This window comes from Hydra viridissima, unplaced genomic scaffold (genome assembly GCF_058129835.1).
Source record: "Hydra viridissima isolate aposymbiotic clone 2 unplaced genomic scaffold, HvirCarnegie_v1 scaffold_14, whole genome shotgun sequence".
In the NCBI taxonomy this organism is placed as follows: domain Eukaryota; kingdom Metazoa; phylum Cnidaria; class Hydrozoa; order Anthoathecata; family Hydridae; genus Hydra; species Hydra viridissima.
This window is the reverse complement of record NW_028324313.1, coordinates 1,567,002-1,585,033: the sequence shown is the minus strand read 5'-3', so window position 1 is coordinate 1,585,033 and position 18,032 is coordinate 1,567,002. Positions and strand designations below refer to the sequence as shown.

Below are 18,032 nucleotides of genomic sequence, written 5' to 3'. Positions count from 1 at the left end.
TTTTAGTAAAATAACTTAAATCTGTTCTAAAATCAGTTTTATAAATTCAATTTAATGAAAATAACGATAAAATATAAATGCTTATTGAAAAAAAAAAAAAAGAGGACTTTATTTATAAAAAACGCATAATAAAGCATATATTTATTTATTTTTCAAAACACGATTAAACCAGAATGGCTAATTAAAACAACTCGCAACTTTGCAATATTATTATCTGATATATGAGGTAGAGGATGAACTAAGATCAATATATAAAAACAAAAACATTTCTTTTAAGTCCCTAAAAACTGAAAATTGACTAATTTTTAGGGGGTAGGGTTCAAAAAAAGACTTAGCAACCAATAAATATTCATTCAATTATCAAGATTCTAGTTCATTCTCTACATATATATGTATTGGACAATTAGGGAAAATTTGAAGGTCTGAGCATTTTTTAATGTTGAGATATCGTGTTTTGAGTTTATAAATTATGTTAAAATCTTCATTTTTAGATATAAGGCAAATAAGTTAAAAAAGTTTTAAAAACATCCCTTTTTGTAGCTATTTTTTGATAATTGTTCTTGATCTTTATCAATCCAACCTTTCCTAATTCCTCTCAACTCTTTTCTTCTTTTTTTTTTTTTTTGGTTGTCCTTTTTTCACCATATTCTGTAACCGCTTTTGGTCTTTTTTTACTGAACTGGTTATTGTATTTTTTCCAAAGTCTAGATTTAAATGTTTAAATACACGATAAATACCAGATGAACCTTCATTAAAAGAAAGAACTGCTGAGTTTACTCCCATTTCAAGAACATCTGTCTTTACATAAATATTTTTAGGACATCGGGACCAGATGATATTATTTAGTCCTTCATTACAATTTTGAGTTTGCCCATGAAGACATTTTTTCAATAAACTATCATTACTCAATTCATCAAAGTCTTTCTTAATAATTTCATAAATCCATTCAGGCAAGTTTAATTTAGGAGACTAGTTTTCATCTGCATCTGCATTTTTACTTTTTTTCCACTTGCACCAGCTATCTGGACCAATTGGGCAAAGAATATGTCGATGAGATTTGTCTTCAAAATCTGTATAATGGCGCAAAACAGCTTTTATGTTTTTTTTCATTTGATACACTTTCTGTTCATCAGTTAAATTTTGTTTTGCAGCTGTTTGCCTGATAGCAATACCAAAAGCATTCTGTAATGTATTTACACTTGCTTCAGTTAATCTCCCTTTTCCAGACAATTTTTTATTGCCATATGACACTTTGCGTCGACTTCTCAAACGTGAACCTATTCTAACTTATTTATTTTTAAAACTGAACATGGTTAGTCTCTAAACTAAATCTTTTATAATTGCAGAACACGAAAACATACCAAAAGAGTGGTTAAACAAAAGTTTTCATACTGCTTTTTTCCGTTGCTATAGGCGTTGCTAAGGAAGCTACTTTATATCATACCTGCAAAATGCAAAATTGTTGCTTAAAAAATTAAAATTATTAAAAAATAATTGTACCATCATTTTCAGCATTGTTAAAAGTCTCAAAAATCATGTTTTTCAATTTTTTTTTTTTTGTTTTGATTTTACACCTTTTATTTCCTGTGAAGCCACCTTAAGTCAAAGGTCGTTTTAAAGTGATACTAAAGAACACCTTATCCACCTGGTTGAGAAACAAGGAAAAAATCTTTGATGCTGTGAAGAAAGGAAACAACTAAAAACATCAGCGTTTGAAGAGAGAGTCATTTGCAAATTTAGATCAAGCCATTTTCAAATGACTTCTGATCGTTGCTTCTTACAGGATTATCATCCGCTAATTGGAAAAAAATTGCTAATGTTTTTCATTTTCATTTCAAAGCAAAAATTGCCCAGATACTTAAAAAATGTAAAGCACTTGCCGTGCCATTATCGTAGCCAAAAGAGTTGAATTGATGGCATACCATTTTGAGGAATGGGTTCGTAAAACTGGCAGCTTACGAAGAAAGGACGAAAAATTTTTTTATTAACTAGTTGATAATGTATAGCCCAATCTCGTATCAATAAATTTGACCTTTCTACCACACAACACTACCTCAAAGTTCCAACCAATGGACTAGGGCGTGATTAGGTCTCTTAAAACCCATTTAGAATATTGTCTGTTCAAAAAAATTTATAGATTCAATAGAAAAAAATGCTTCCTCTGGAATTCTCTATATTGGATGCCATGCAAATGCTTCATGTTGTTTGGGGGAGTAATAAAGCAGAGTATATTGATAAATGTATAAAACGTTTATTTAAATTCAAATGTGGAAAAAGAATTATCAGAAAAATTAAAACAAACTAATAAACGTAACTTCTTTCTTAGAATCTTTTTTCACACTTTTTTATTAGTAAAATGTTAATATTTTAGAATTGATTAAACTGTTGAAGAAATTTGCGCCAAACTCTTTTGATATATCGTCAGGTTAGAATTATTTTGTTCTATCTCCCATTTTATACGTTGAAAGAATGTTTTTGATTTTTTTCTAAAAGTAAAAATTATTTAAAATTTTACTATTACTTTTTTAAGAAATAATAACTTATTCTTTAAATAATTTATATTTAAAGAAACTATTTAGAAAAAAAATTTCAAAAAAAAAATTTATTTTAAAAGTAATCATTGCTTAGTAAAATTAACAATTCATTTTCTCCCAACGTTTAAAATTGGAGATAGAACAAAATAATTCTAACCTGACGATATGTCATATCAAAAGAGTTTGGCGCAAAGTACTTCAACAGTTTTATGCAGAGACAAAATTCATCTTAGAGATCCTAATGATAATAGATTAGAAGATATTTTGAATTTTGGAAGTATGTCTTTAAAGATGGCTGGAAAGCAAGGTAAAAGGGAGAAACAACTTACTTGTGGCGCTGCACAGTCAATTTACGACACATGTAATGGTATTGTTGAACTATGTAAATCATTATTTGATAGCTCAAATCAATTTGTCATTCTTAGTGAGTTTTCTACTGATCCATTGGAAAAAGAATATAGCAAATTGCGCCAAGGTTCAGGAGGTACATATTTCATAACAGTACAACAGTACAAAGTTGAATATTTCAAGAGCTAAGCTTTTGCTGTCACTTGATAACCCAGCTGTTGAGATAAGTCTTGATACAACCCATTCTTGTCCAAATTGTGGCTTTCTATTGGATGAGCCCTCTGCTGAGATATTTGACAATCTACCATATCTCGATTCTTTTATTTCTCTCGATACAAATATGGCTCTTATATATATCAGGATATTTAACTCGTAAAGATAAAGAACCATGAGTTGCTAGATAAAACCACTTTTTACCACCAAAAGTATGGACAATACATAGACTCAATTGACCGTGGTGGGCTTAATATTCCCACAGATAATACCTGTCAATGGGTAATATCTGCTTTATAGTTTTCAATGCAATTAAGGATAGAGTATGCAGAGTATCATTAAGCAATATTCTAATGATGATTTCAGAGTTTTACAATTTTGAGATGCAGCGACACCATGGAAATATTCTTTCAAATATCTTTTTGAACAATTTATGTAAACTTCTGACTCCACGTTCAAATAAAGAACCAGCTCAAAAAATATTAAAATTGTATATATATGTTATTTAATTAAAGTTTACTGACTTTTTAAAGTTTTTTTGGCGATGATATATATATATATATATATATATATATATATATATATATATATATATATATATATATATATATATATATATATATATATATATAATGTTTTATTTTTATTTCAATTTTTAATTATAAAGTAAATTTTTTTGAGAGAAAAAAGTTTATTGAGTTGAAATAAAATTACTAAACCGATATTTTTAGTTTTTGCTGTTTATAAAATAGACCCCCAGTCAGATACGCCGTTTGCGCGTTGGCAAGGCCTGCAGTATATATCGCCGTGATTTGTATATATTTAAATACAGCTCAAAGTTCTCTACAACTTTAAAAAAAAAAAAAAAATTTAAAAACACATTCCCGATTTTATTTCAAAGTAATAAAATCTGGTTAAATCAAATATAACAGGGTGTCAATAAACATAACAGGGTGATACCTCAATATTTTCTGTTTTCTTTTTCTCTATTGTATAAACTGCTTTTACCTAACAAAATGTGCACAACTTCATTCATAATTTTTTATTCACAGTTTCTCTTTATTTTGAATTATATAAACCTCTTAATTTAAATTGACCAAGTTCATTTATTACAATTTATATAAGTTCAAATGGGATCTTCTTTAAGGTTTATGTGGACATAGAGAGAACTAAAAGTTGGGAAGCCTATGTAACATATGTAACATATGAAACATATGCAACAAAATGCACTAAAAAAAAAATGCAAGAAAATGTTCATTACAAAAAGATCACAACGTAACAGATCTCCGTAAACGAAAAGTCATAATGATAGTAAATCGTTTATAAAACAGTTGCAGCATTTTAAGAAATTTTAAGAAGCTTTTGTTATTTTGACACAAATATTTATACTTTATTTTTCTATATTACATTTTTTCTTAATTGAGAAAATCGATATTCATGTTATTTGACAAAGCGTTGATATATGTATATAAACATCTATAATTATACATATGCAAATACATATACACAAAATGTATCTATACTTCACCGTAGTAAATAAGGATGGTACGAGGTATTACCATCTGCAGAAAAAATTTTTCTTTGAAATGTTACTCCAAATGCCGTATAGAATATTTAATGAGATATTTATACAGAAAGCTTTAAAAAGATTGAAGTTTTGGATTTTTGTTGTCAAATGTTTTGTGTTAAATTTTGGCATGGTAATAAACGTCACCGAATTAAATCCACCAAATAAATTAACAATAAATTTATCAAAATATTAAAATAAATTCTTCTAAACCCTTTACTGCCAAAGCAACGTCAAAAAACCTGTCGTTTGGTTGTTGCGCCAAAAAAAATCTTAAATATACATTTAGGGTTTTCCTAGAAAATGGTCAAAAACTGAAAAGTTTTTACATTACAAGAACATGTAGTTGCGTCATTGTGTAATTCATTGTGCACAATGAATATGTAGTTCAATGACTATATATGGCTCGTTGTGCATAATTAATTGTGCACAATGAATTAAGAAATGATATTTAAATTGTAAAAGCGACAGAGCGTGAGTATGAAATATATAACGTATATAGAATGCAGTCGTCCAAATATTACAGAACGTAGAGAATATTTTATTTGCTTAATTTAAACTTTAAGTCTCTATAAAAGGTGATACAATACACTTTCTATTAATACCTTAATTGTTAGGTGTTAATTAAGGTATTGATAGATAAATTAGTAGTATTTTTCAAACACCCAATTTAAACAAAACTAAATTTTAGTATTTCCCGTTATGACATTTCTTACAATTAGACGTTTTTCTTCGAACAAATGTTCTTTACACAGCTTCAAAGAGTACATATGGTCTTTATCCTTCTAATATACAATTGCTCGTCCGGTCAAACGTTTCCCTGATTTTAGTGCACTCAACTCTAAAATATCACGATATCCTTCTATTCTCTAAGTTCCTTTGACTTTAATTAAATTACCAGCCTGGTTCTTCCGAAAAAATCCAAATCATAGCTAATACTTTCCGTATTACTTCCAGTAACGAATTGTTTTAAGTGAAAAAAGTTGCTTATTGGTTGATAAAGTATCAGCATTAACAAAAGGATTATTTTGCTCAGAAAGTCACCTTTATTGAACCTTTATATATGTAAAGATATATAGTCAGCTTAATCATGCCAAAACATAAATATGTAAATTAAGACTCTTCCAATGCTCGTTTTCCCATGCGTCGATGAACAAAAATTTCATCGATGCAACGAAGAAACTGTGGTTCTTCAATCCAAATGGCAATTGGTTATTTTTGATTCTAAAACCTCCATTGAATCGGTATATTATATTATTTTTTTGTGGTCATGCAAAGATTAAAATGTCTTTTGCGAAAATAATAACCTGCACATTTTCACCAGTAAAAATTTTAAGAAAAAAAAACAAATGAAATTCACGTTTTTTTTTCGTTAGTTTATTTATATCGCAATTCTCCCAGGTTCCCTTCTTCTTATAATTCCTTTTCATATAATTGTTCTACACCAATGATATTTATTAACTAGATTTATTAACTTCACAAAAATTCCATAAGAAAAAGTGAAGCAAGTTTTTAAAGTTTTTAATGCCGGTAGCCGTTTTATTTAAACTGACAATAATTCATTTTTGCTTTGCTTTAATTCATTGATGCGTCATTTCAGTTTTGCAAAGCAAACCTGGGCTGGCAAAAAATTTGCTTCATTGCGGAAGCGCGAGTTAGATATCTAGTTAACATATACTAGTATCATTATTCTACACTGATGTATCGAGGGAAATTCTTTTGAAAGAAGCACCACGTTTATAATATTCTACTATTTGCCTCTTTTTAATCAAAATTTTTATATACTAAATGAGATTTCGAATATCAAAAATGTTTTTAAACAAATTTTCGATCATTTATGATGATTAAGAATAGCGCACACTTGTAAATTCTTCTATTTCTTGAATGCAAAAGAAAAAGCCTCATTGTTTAAAATGTTTATATTTAAAAAAAATTTAGTTTAATTATCTTTTTTTGATATTTTGGACTTAATAACTCATCTTATTTTAACCACATTCATTTTAACTGTCAATTTTAAGGATTTTTCCCTGAGAACTCCAGAGAACTGGAGACGGGGTGGGTAAGGAGAATGGGCGATTAGAATCTCGTCTTCAAAAATGGTACCTCCAAACCTTGCTTTCTTTACCAGAACAGATCAAACCCGGTGCACGTGAAGAGGTCTGTAGTGTAATATTTTTATACCACTGATTTTACATATCCAGGTCTTTATTGATTTTTTAAAATTGTGTTTTTTAAACTTTTATGTTTCTTCCTTTTTTTTAATCCAAAAAGTTGAACGTAACTTGTAAAACCTAATAAATTCTCTCTAAATTTTTACGTAGAAGAATACGAATTTAAACCATTAGTCATTTATTTTTGCCCTGAAGAAATATTTTCTTGAATTATGATCAAATAAAGAAGATATTTTCAACAATAGAAATTGATGTTTTAAATATATATTAAGTGATACAGCTATCTTCTTAAACAATTCAAAATTATTTGAAGTTTTAAGTTAAAAAATAGTCCCTTTTTTCTTTCAGGAAGTGCCCTGTTATAAAATGGGTTTTGAAAAAGTGGTTATTATAGATGCAAAAGGGCATTTATTGGGGAGATTAGCTTCAGTAATAGCTAAAGCAATCCTTCAAGGACAGAGAGTTGTTGTTGTGCGATGTGAATCAATCAACGTCAGTGGAAACTTCTACAGGTTTGTTCCTTAAAATTATGATGCTTTCTTTTAATTTTGTTGCATGTACAATTAATTTTTAAGTTGTTTTTTTAAAATATACTGATTCAATGGAGCTTCTACAGTTAGAGCAACATAATTTTTTGGTAAACTAATGTTACTGTTAGTATTTGTAATGGTAAGATGCACTAGTCCTCTAATTTAGAAAATTTAGTGCCTTTCATCAAAAAGGCACTAAATTTACTAGATTAAGGGACATTTATATTGAAACAAAAATCAAGGAATACTATTTTTGGTCAGTTTAGAATGATGCTCTACTGCTGTCTTAATTTCTAACTTAAATGTACACCAATCTTTTGCAATTGTTAATATTTTTTATGCAATTTATTTATTTTATGCATTTTCTTTGTTACTCTTTTGCTGATTTAAAATTATAATTTATAACTTAATTCACTGGATCTTTATTACCAAACATTCAATTAAATAGGTTCATTAATCTTACATATCCTACTCTAGCAGCTTTAAATGTTGTAAATTGAAATTACTTCTATGAAGGTATATGAATTATTTCCTGTGAAGCTTATTAAGTTAACTAATTGCAATAAAAAGAAACCAATATTAGAAAAGCAACTTTAAAAAACTATCTTTCTGACTATCTTCTTGTTTCTGTATTCTATATTTTAATTTCCTGACAAAATATTGAAAATCTTTCTTTCAAAATCATCAAATAATGTGCTTAAATTCTTTTCTGCCTGCACACTAACACTTAATTGTTAGTGAAATTTTGATGATGTTTTACTACTAAAGTTACATGAAAAACAAGATTTATAACATAAGTAATTTTTCATTCATAAGAGAGTAAAAGTCTAATACAACTTACTTTTTCATCTAAGTTAATAGTTCAGATAAGAAGAAGAATGTCTTATACTCTATAATGGTTTATTTATTGGTAATATTCTGAGACAGTAAGGAGGTTTTCAGTATCATTAACAGAGGGCAAATAATTTTACTTTTTGATTATAGTTAAATGTTATTAAACTGAGGTCTTTTTAGAAACAAGCTGAAAGTTTTGGACTATTTTCGAAAGCGAATGAATACAAACCCATCGAGGGGTCCATATCATTTTCGATGTCCTAGTAAACGACTGTTTAAAGTTGTTCGTGGAATGATCCCTCATAAAACAAAGCGTGGAATGGAAGCACTCAATCGCTTGAAAGTCTTTGATGGTGTTCCTCCTCCTTATGATAGAATGAAGCGAATGGTTGTACCTTCAGCACTTAGAGTAGTGAAATTAGCACCTGGTTAGTTTACTGATAGTGTATACTTAAAATTTATGTCATATATTCAATTGATCCTCGCAAAAGTTTGCTGTTTTTGGTTAATTGTTTTAGTAGTATCTGTTGCAATGCTGAGCTAATGTGTCAAAGAATAAGATTTATGAAGGGTTTTTTAATAGGCGCAAACTCAGATATAATACCAAATATGTTTAAAAGAAGAATAAAGTGGATGATTTCTTTATTGTACTTTTTAATTCTTTAATAGCTAAATTTTTTACGTTGAACTAAATTTTTCATGTAGGAACTTATATTTTCATTTAGGTCGTAAATATTGTACACTTGCTCGTTTATCTTCTGAAACTGGATGGAAATACCAGACTGTTATTGAAACTCTTGAGGAGAAACGTAAAGCAAAATCAGCAATTTACTACAAAGCTAAAAAAGAAGCCATTAAAGCTAGAACTGAAGCTGAAAAACAAGTTGTATCTGCTTGAATGGAATAAAATTTTAGAACTCATGTATTGACTTATTCTTGTTACTTAAAAAAAACCTTGTTATTTGTGTTAATTTCTACAGGTAAACACCTCTAAAGGTTTTTAAACAGCTCTTTTTTTAAAAGAAATATTATGCTAAAATATAATCAAATTACTTAAGTTTGCTTTTAGTAAAAAATAATGGTTGACATAAAGCATTGAGTTAAAACTAAATATTAGGTTGTTATTATTTGTTTCATTTTGTTTTTTGAGGAAAATAAAAAAATTATTTTCATGATGCATGAAGAATCACTTCTTTCATTAATGAAGAAAAAGTAAGTTATGTTTTATTGCAAATTGTTAAACTAATAAGTAATTTAAGGAGTATAATAAGTAAAATAATTCACAAAATCTAATCTAAAATTTACCTTTTGAAGCATTTATTTTAATCCATTATCACTTTACCAGTCTCATCCTAATATGTAGCTGGATATACAATTTTGGTAGATTTTTCAAATACTTTGTCAATGTACAAGATTTGATATTGATTGTACACTCTGAAAGATTTGAGACAGGTTAAAAATCCTCTTCCAATATCACTTTCCCAGTTATGTTCTCATACATAAGTGGATATTCATTTTTGGTAGATTATTCCAGTTCTCCAACAAAATATATACTTAGTTCACTTTGTATATACTATTTGAGAACTGATACATCTTTCTAAAAAAATGATATAAAAGTAGATGACTAAAACCTATTAAGTAAATTTTATTTTTAAAAATACTGTCATACTTTCAGTTTTTCCTCGTCTACAAATACAACTGATGTTTATGTACTTCAAGTACCTGTTAAGGTAGGGGATTTTATATTCAACTTAAAAGTCTTCAAATATATATATTCAGCAAGTAGAAAGTCCTAATATTTCCAAATACATTTTTATTTCATCTAATTTCATGAATATATGCTTTTTTATCATAAGTCATAGTTTTAGGAAATCATTACAGGAAATAAATTTGATATTTTTACCATTTCCAAAATTTTGTTTAAAAATAATTTCTTATTTTTGTTTTAGATAGAATCACGTTGGAAATCTGAGCTAACTCTACTTAAAGGGGCAAAGCAAGATGATATTAATAAGGTTTGTTCTTATTTATAAATAGTAATGATGCTATTTACAAACTAGCCTTCTTGCCTGCCTGTGTTTTTCCAATTTTCAAAGTACAGTTTCCTTAAAAAAGATGTGTGCTTAATCTCCTAAACAAACAGTGTAATTATAAAAAGTCTGCTTGTTTTGTTTTTAGTTCCAATCTTTGGCTGAGTTTGCAGATCATCTTAGTATGTCTATTGATTCCAATACAGGATCCCGCAAACGAAAACATGATAAATCTAAAAAGAATATTTTAGAAAATGTATGTGCTTTTTTAAACTTTGCTAGTTTGTAAGCATTAATTTTAATTTTTAGAGTGCGAAGGAATGGCCACTTATTCAAAATTAAGTTTTTTCAAATTTTAATTTTCATCAAACATGTTAAATGTCAATTATCTGTCTACTGATGTAGAAGTTGCTGTTTCACAAACTAGTTGCAGTTGACGTCGTCTTGATATCATGTTTTCATGTTATTCTTCTGTACAACTTCAATAAAACACTTGTAGAGAATCACATACATGACTATCCATGTCTTAATAGTACCAGGAGAAATGGTTGTTTCTGTTCCTCCTAAGTTGTTTGGATTCCATTGAAGCATTGAAGTAGCTGACAGTTCAGTCATAATTCTAGCCAGTCATTTTGAATAGTAAATATAAGAAGAATATTTTGTAAACACTATGTGAAATTAAAGGAATGTAAATAGCTAGAATCTCTGCAAGAATACATAATTGCTGGTTGTCTTCAAACAATGTTAATGAATATTTTTAGCTGTAAAAGTTTTTTGTGCTTAAAGTCTGATAGTAGGAATCCACAATAATATAGTAAATACATAAAAAAAAAAAGAGAGAGAAGCTTAAAATTTCAGTAGTTTGGTAAATAATTAGTTAAAAATACAGTTAAGTTCTAAATGGCAATGAAAAATTAAAAGTAATGCTCCGTATTCAAAAGTTAAATCAATTTTGTAATATATTTTTATAAAAACATTTAGTATGTAATATAAATACATTTGTACTTAAAAATTTAAGTAGATTGTTGCAAAGTTCTAAATCAAGATGAAAAAAGCTGTTTTAATTTGACCCACCAAAAAAACTTGTCTGAAGCCCAAATGCATCATGCAGTAAGCAAGTTGTCTGTGTAAAATATTGATAACCAAGTTGTTTGTGTAAAAGCTAACCTGCAGTGGGTGTTTTCATAAAAAGTCTTGAACATAACTTCATATTGTAATGTTGAATTTTTCTTTTTAGCATTCAATTGACTTACATAATGAAGTTTTTATTGAAGCAGCTTTGAAAAGGTGTCTTACCGATAAAAAGTTTTGGTCAGGACCTGGTCTCATTATTCTTATTAAAAGCTGTTGTATTACACAAAGGTATGCCACACATTTGTCATTTTAGATTATTCGATCATTTCACATAATATAGGATACTGTTAATCCTTTTTTTTTTTTTTTTTTTTTTTTTGTGGGGGGGGGGGGGTTGTTTTCTTATTTCGCAATGTAATATTAAGAGTTGATGGTATATAAGTAACTAAAAATAACCACAATGCAAAAGAAAGTTATTACAAACATGAATTCATTTTATAAAGTTGAAAAGTAAAAATGTTTTCAACAAATTATTATTGTAACAAATAGCCAAGATGAAGGTACAGTTCATCAGAATAGCTTGGATTAGAAATGGAAATCCAACAGCTGATTTCCTAAATTATTTAAGAAAATAATTTACAATTACAGTTGTTTTTATAATAGAGTTCACTATTTCTAGATATTTATAAATTTCATAGTGAACTGAAAATCTCGATTTTTCACTTTATTTTTATATAAAATCTGGATAGATAAATATAAAGGCAGCCTAAAAGTATCAGATTACCATGGATATTCAAAGGGAATACATTAAAGTATAATTTATAGCTTATTACTGAAATTTTAGTATTAAATGATTTATTTTTATTTTGCCAACATTCTATATTTTTTAATTGTACATTTAATCTTTTTTATTTAGATTGCGAGATACTATGCTGGAGTTAATATTGAAATATGAGTTCATGGAAGCATTTCAAGCCATATCAAGGAGTAACATTTTTTTATCATCAAAGCAAATCATGACAATCATGAAGTTCCTATTAAGGTATGTTAGTAAGTATGCCTTAGTAAGCAAAATTCTGCATTTTGTGTAATTGAGTGTGCTATCAGTGTGCATATCAACAAGGATAAATGCAAAATAATATAAAACAATCATTTTACTAACAAAGGCTTTTTTTCTGAAAGTTTTTGAAATAGTTGTTAAACATGGCATTGTTTGTTTTTTTACTTTTAACTAGTCTATATTTTAACTAGTTTAACTTTCTAGTTTAACTAGTCTATATTTTAACTAGTTTAACTTTCTAGTGTAACTAGTCTATATTTTAACTAGTTTAACTTTCTAGTTTAACTAGTCTATATTTTAACTAGTTTAACTTTCTAGTTTAACTAGTCTATATTTTAGCTAGTTTAACTTTCTAGTTTAACTAGTCTATTTTAACTAGTTTAACTTTCTAGTTTAACTAGTCTATATTTTAACTAGTTTAACTTTCTAGTTTAACTAGTCTATATTTTAACTAGTTTAACTTTCTAGTTTAACTAGTCTATATTTTTCTAGTTTAACTTTCTAGTTTAACTAGTCTATATTTTAACTAGTTTAACTTTCTAGTTTAACTAGTCTATATTTTAACTAGTTTAACTTTCTAGTTTAACTAGTCTATATTTTAACTAGTTTAACTTTCTAGTTTAACTAGTCTATATTTTAACTAGTTTAACTTTCTAGTTTAACTAGTCTATATTTTAACTAGTTTAACTTTCTAGTTTAACTAGTCTATATTTTTCTAGTTTAACTTTCTAGTTTAACTAGTCTATATTTTTCTAGTTTAACTTTCTAGTTTAACTAGTCTATATTTTTCTAGTTTAACTTTCTAGTTTAACTAGTCTATATTTTTCTAGTTTAACTTTCTAGTTTAACTAGTCTATATTTTTCTAGTTTAACTTTCTAGTTTAACTAGTCTATATTTTAACTAGTCTATATTTTAACTAGTTTATATTTTTCAAAAAAATTACCTGTCTTGCTAGTTAATTGCTTACCAGAGCATCAAATCTATTAGAATAAATAATAGTAAAAACATAAAAATAGGTTTAGTTCTTTTTTGGTGTTTGCTTTTTTTTAAAAAATTGACAAACATTCCGCATTCTGTGTAATTGAGTGTGCTTTTACTGTGCACATCAACAAGGATGAATGCTAAATTAGTTTTGATGGTTGTTTTTAAACTTCATTTGTTTAATTTGGGGTGTCTTACAATTATCAGACATTAAGAATTTTAATTTTGTTTTTCAGTATGAAAATGATGTAGTTTTTTTAAAATTGTAAATATGTAAGGTTAGAATTAAGATTAACCATGAATTTTATTATTTAACCTCCAAATTTCAAGACTTTAACATGAACAAAGACTTTAACATGGCTTAATTCAATTTAAATTCTGTATCAAGTTATGTTATATAAAAATTAGTTCCTAATATCTGAAATTAATTTCAACTTGTCAATCAAATGAAATACTAGGGGTCTGATATTCTATGCACTCTTAATTAGCAAATATTCTTATATCATTTTCTACCCTCTAATAAATGTCAAAAAATTGGCAAACACTGGGTTGGACAAAAGAAATGAAGTAACAATTGAGTAATTCCATAATTCTTTACATTCAAAAGTATTGATTTCTTTATTTTAATTACTGTAAATGTAACAAAATTTATCTCATTTAAGACAAAAAAAAAAAGAAATTTTCAAGCTCTTTTTAAAGACGCTTTCCATAACTTTGTTTAAAATTATTTGATTAAAATATATTATTCATTGAATCTCTTCTTAGATAATGAATTTAAATGGTTTCTTATTTCAGTTCTTCAGTCAGCAAAGACATCACTCAGCTATCCAAGACTTTGTATGGTGAATTGTATTCTTTTCAAATGTCTTAGGTCTTGTAAAGTCTATGATACATTTTTTATTTTCTATCGCATAGCTTTATAATTTCTCTTAATGTTAAATTTATGAAATATTTAGTATTTACAAATATTTTCAATGTTAAAGTTTAAAAAGAAGCAGTAAACTACACACTTATAGAATTTATGCAAAATAGTTTGTTTATTTATGCAATATTAATTGATTTTAGATTAAAACTACAAAAGTTTAATATTTTAAACATGACATATGGTGTATATTTCTTTATGTTATTTTATGTACTTTGTATACATCAGTTTAAATTCAAAATTTTAATATTAGATCTATTACAAAATATATTCATATACAATAAAACTTCAAGTATGTTATCACTTTGGTTAGCATTTATCTTTAAAATTTAGACTTGAAATAAGTTTGTCAAGGAATTAATAGATCAAAATAAAATTGTTTTAGAATTAGTTTGGCAAACTTTGTGGTAAATACATTTTGGTTTTCTAAACTCCATGTATATACAGCTAATGATGATTTTTCACTTATTACATAATGATTGATTATACTCTGAATTCCTCGTTTCTGAAGCTGTTATGTTTGTCTAAAACTAGTGGGTTTTTTTAAGTTTAAAGCAATGCACTCTTATGTTTTTTTCTTTGCACTTTACTAAACTGCTGATGATGAAATTTCACTTATGACATTTTATGAAATATTTTAAGTGAATTCCTCGTTTCTGAAGCTTTATGTAGCTTTGGTTGCTCATGTCTTCTATTTGTTATTGTTTTTCATTTTGTAATGAATAAAAGAACTTATGAACATTCACTTTTGACAATCACTGATAATTAGTGAATTCCTTATTCCTGAAGGCTTAATGTTTAACCAGAGTTGGTATAGTTTTTTCAAAGATTTGAGGCTAAGCAAACTGATTCAGAAAATTGTTTTAACTACAATATGAATGAAGAAAATATCTACACATAAATTTAATATTTCTATTGTGATTCTCTTTTGCAATTGTTATTTTGATTGCGTATGTTTTTATTATGCCTGCCAGTTGATTCTTTAACGTCTTGAAAGATCGTCTGTTATTCTTCTTCCATTTGATGAAGTTTCTATGAGAAGTCATCTAAAACTGTTATCAACAAATGAAGCTGCTGTAAGTTTTATTTGTTAATTTGTTTGAAATATTTATACTTTTAAGAAATGTATTTATATACACTATGACCATATTCTGTAGCCACACCTCATTTTTGCATACTTTGTAATGTTCAAATTGAAATCGAACAATGATCATCTACTTATTAGTTGAGCATGTGCTGTTTTAAACTTTTTTTATTGTGTTTTTTTATAGCTATCAAAAAGATAAGTTTTACAAAATTTTGAGCATTTTTTTTTTTATAGCAGCACAGGATTTTTTTTTTTTTTTGTCAACTAAATTTAAGTTGAAAAATTCAAGTAAATTGCTTCACAATGCCAAAAGTAAGTGCATCAGATGAAAAGGAGAAAGAAATAGTTGACATTTACAGACAATGTCAATCATAGAAGTCACATGTAGGCTTGGTAGATTCTATAAGTTAGTAAGAAATTACTTAAGATCCAAAAAATTATGCTAAGACCAAACAGAAGCCAAAAAACAGAAATAGCCTAAGTATTGTGAAACTAACTTCAAATTCCACTATATCACTGTCAAAGTTTCTCTTTACTGAAACTACAGGTTTGTAAGGAAACAATTTTTAAGGTTTTAAGGTCTTAATACCATTTGATCAAAAATGACTAAGGCTCCAAATGTAATTCCTATGCACAAAGAAAGATGTTTTGAAATTCGCTGAACTGAACATGGCATGTCAATTGGATACTGTAAAATCTTTGTTACTTTTCAAATATTGAGCAATAAAACTGATTAAGTTTAATGCAACATCTAAAAAATTTATTTGTGTTTCTGAACTGCAGATGATATTTTCAGATAAAAAGAAGTTTAATTTGGATGGTTCCAATGGGTTTATAGGGTGTTAGAGATATCTACAGAAGAAATCAGAATATTTTTTTAACTCATAACTTTGGTAGAAGATCTCTAATGGTTTAAATTAGATAAGCTCTTCAGATGACATCGAGGTTCTGATCAACTGTTCGGGTCCATTCAAACCATCGTCAAATTTAATATTGTATTATATATCTATTTAAATAAAAAGTGTGGCTGTAGAAATTAGCAAATGAATTTTAACAATGCTTAAATATATTCTTAATCAAATAACTGTTAATTTTTTTCCCTGTCTTGTGCTCAATTGAATATATTTTAAGATGTATAACGACAAAAAATGTAAATAGCTAATGAACTAGGCAAGAAAATTGGGTCCAGCTATAGCAAATGGCTGCAATATATGTGTTTGTATGTGTGTATATGTATATTTGTAACTTTATTCTTCAGATTTTGCTGCATTTTCTTGTAGCTGCTTTAAAGATCTGTTCACCAGCTTTAAAAACCAAAGATTTAAGCTTCAAGAATTCTCATTTACTTAATGAAACTATTGTGAGTAACTCCTTTTAATATAAAGAGCTCTTGGGAACTTATTGTTGCTAGACTGATATAAGACATTTATTGTAAAGAATATTCAAATGGTTTAAGTGACAATTTTGGGTATTCTTTAATTTACTTCTCTTAAGGTATTAAAATGGATCGATTCTCTACTTTCGGCTCATCTGCTATCCTTTGTTGTGTCTCCAACATGTACTCCTATGGTTGAGGAATTGAGGAGACTGATTCTGAAACAGGTCAATAGCTCAAGTCATTCAGTTATCTAACTAAATTATGCTTTGCTTTATTTTTAGTATTTCTTCTTTTTTTTTTTTTTTTTTTTTAGAAACAATTTCACCGTGACATATCCTCTCTCACACCATATTTGATGTTCCTTCAAAACAGAATTAAACTGCCGGATAAATATGTAGGAAGGTATTCTTTCGAAACAATTACAATTTGAGTTGCAAGTTTTTGAAGCAAGTGCGTTCATTCGAGCGATTTGCTAACCCGCTCACCAAGCTGTAGAGAATGGAAGGGTTTCAAATAAAAAAAAGGCTATTATAAAACAAATCCAGACCAACGTTTTTTATTAGAGCTTAATGTCATGCTGTAACTCTTTAGTATTAGTTACTTGCTGGATTGTAATCCTTCCTCAAGGTGTTGACGTTTATTCAAAATAGTTATAAAAGTTTTTATGATTATGTATTATTATTACGTGACACGAGCATAATTATTTTCTATGCCTCTCAACGGAATGTTTATGGATATTTGTAGCCGGAAATAACTTTTTAACGATTGTTCAGTTTTAATTCGATCCAAAAATGTACAAACTTTCTAAAACCTGTTTTTCTAGCGTAATGTAAGAGGAGAAAAATCTTGAGCTAAATCTTGAGCCGTTTTTAATATGTTAAATAACTGAGTTGTGGTCTTTATTACCGTAAATAATTTGCAGAATCTTCATTATTATTTTCATAATATCTTTTAAACAAAAGTTCATGCTTAAATGATGTAATAGTAATGGAAATAAGCCGATTCCGGAAGGTGGTTGGGTGTTAAGAAATCCATGGACGTATTAAGAGACGGACGTGCAGCGTTATTAGAGAGCTTACGATAAGAAAACCGCAACGGCAACTGATACAATTTATGACAAATATTTGACACTAGGCATGCGCAATAGATAGGATTCCCTGAAATGCCGTTTTAAAACTTTTTACGCAACGTCAAAACGCTGAAATTCGTGTTTTCTAAAAAAGGCTTATAAATGGATCAAAGTAGCACTTACTCCTAATGTGTACTAAAGTAATTATTTAATTTCTGGTACAAATTTAAGAT

The 18,032-nt window shown here is 27.7% G+C and overlaps 2 protein-coding genes and 1 pseudogene across 4 annotated transcripts; all 3 read left to right on the top strand.

The window, feature by feature from the left end:
• The first annotated feature begins 2,691 nt into the window (after positions 1–2,691).
• LOC149878725 (uncharacterized) lies at positions 2,692–3,562 on the top strand (annotated as a pseudogene).
• Positions 3,563–6,731: 3,169 nt separating this feature from the next.
• On the top strand, positions 6,732–9,118 carry LOC145192927 (large ribosomal subunit protein uL13-like). Of its 2 annotated transcripts, none has more exons than XM_080070264.2 (4): positions 6,732–6,819; positions 7,182–7,345; positions 8,378–8,625; positions 8,923–9,118. In XM_080070264.2, exons 2-4 carry the CDS (start codon positions 7,200–7,202, stop codon positions 9,093–9,095), a joined length of 567 nt encoding a protein of 188 aa, XP_079926390.2. In that variant the 5' UTR covers positions 6,732–6,819; positions 7,182–7,199; the 3' UTR covers positions 9,096–9,118. The 2 variants fall into 2 exon arrangements, with proteins under 2 accessions (XP_079926390.2, XP_079926391.2); XM_080070265.2 differs by having other exon boundaries at positions 6,746–6,863.
• Positions 9,119–9,228: 110 nt separating this feature from the next.
• LOC149878724 (uncharacterized) lies at positions 9,229–17,586 on the top strand. 2 transcript variants are annotated; one of them, XM_090071520.1, is made up of 11 exons: positions 9,229–9,409; positions 9,873–9,927; positions 10,147–10,212; positions 10,376–10,483; positions 11,465–11,589; positions 12,218–12,343; positions 14,139–14,192; positions 15,263–15,341; positions 16,611–16,712; positions 16,847–16,954; positions 17,044–17,586. In XM_090071520.1, the coding sequence occupies exons 1-11, from the start codon at positions 9,369–9,371 to the stop codon at positions 17,158–17,160; spliced, it is 981 nt and encodes a 326-aa protein (XP_089927646.1). In that variant the 5' UTR covers positions 9,229–9,368; the 3' UTR covers positions 17,161–17,586. The 2 variants fall into 2 exon arrangements, 1 of the variants encoding a protein (XP_089927646.1); XR_016446863.1 differs by lacking the exon at positions 17,044–17,586 and having other exon boundaries at positions 16,633–16,712.
• Positions 17,587–18,032: the final 446 nt, after the last annotated feature.

Excerpts from the sequence above, each read along its gene's own strand:
- LOC149878724 (XM_090071520.1), top strand. The coding sequence starts at position 9,369 with ATGATGCATGAAGAATCACTTCTTTCATTAATGAAGAAAAA. Across the intron at positions 9,410-9,872 it reads CTTTCATTAATGAAGAAAAA|TTTTTCCTCGTCTACAAATA; the intron begins GTAAGTTATGTT and ends TCATACTTTCAG. Across the intron at positions 11,590-12,217 it reads AGCTGTTGTATTACACAAAG|ATTGCGAGATACTATGCTGG; the intron begins GTATGCCACACA and ends TTTTTTATTTAG.
- LOC145192927 (XM_080070264.2), top strand. The coding sequence starts at position 7,200 with ATGGGTTTTGAAAAAGTGGTTATTATAGATGCAAAAGGGCATTTATTG. Across the intron at positions 7,346-8,377 it reads GTCAGTGGAAACTTCTACAG|AAACAAGCTGAAAGTTTTGG; the intron begins GTTTGTTCCTTA and ends AGGTCTTTTTAG. Across the intron at positions 8,626-8,922 it reads AGTAGTGAAATTAGCACCTG|GTCGTAAATATTGTACACTT; the intron begins GTTAGTTTACTG and ends ATTTTCATTTAG.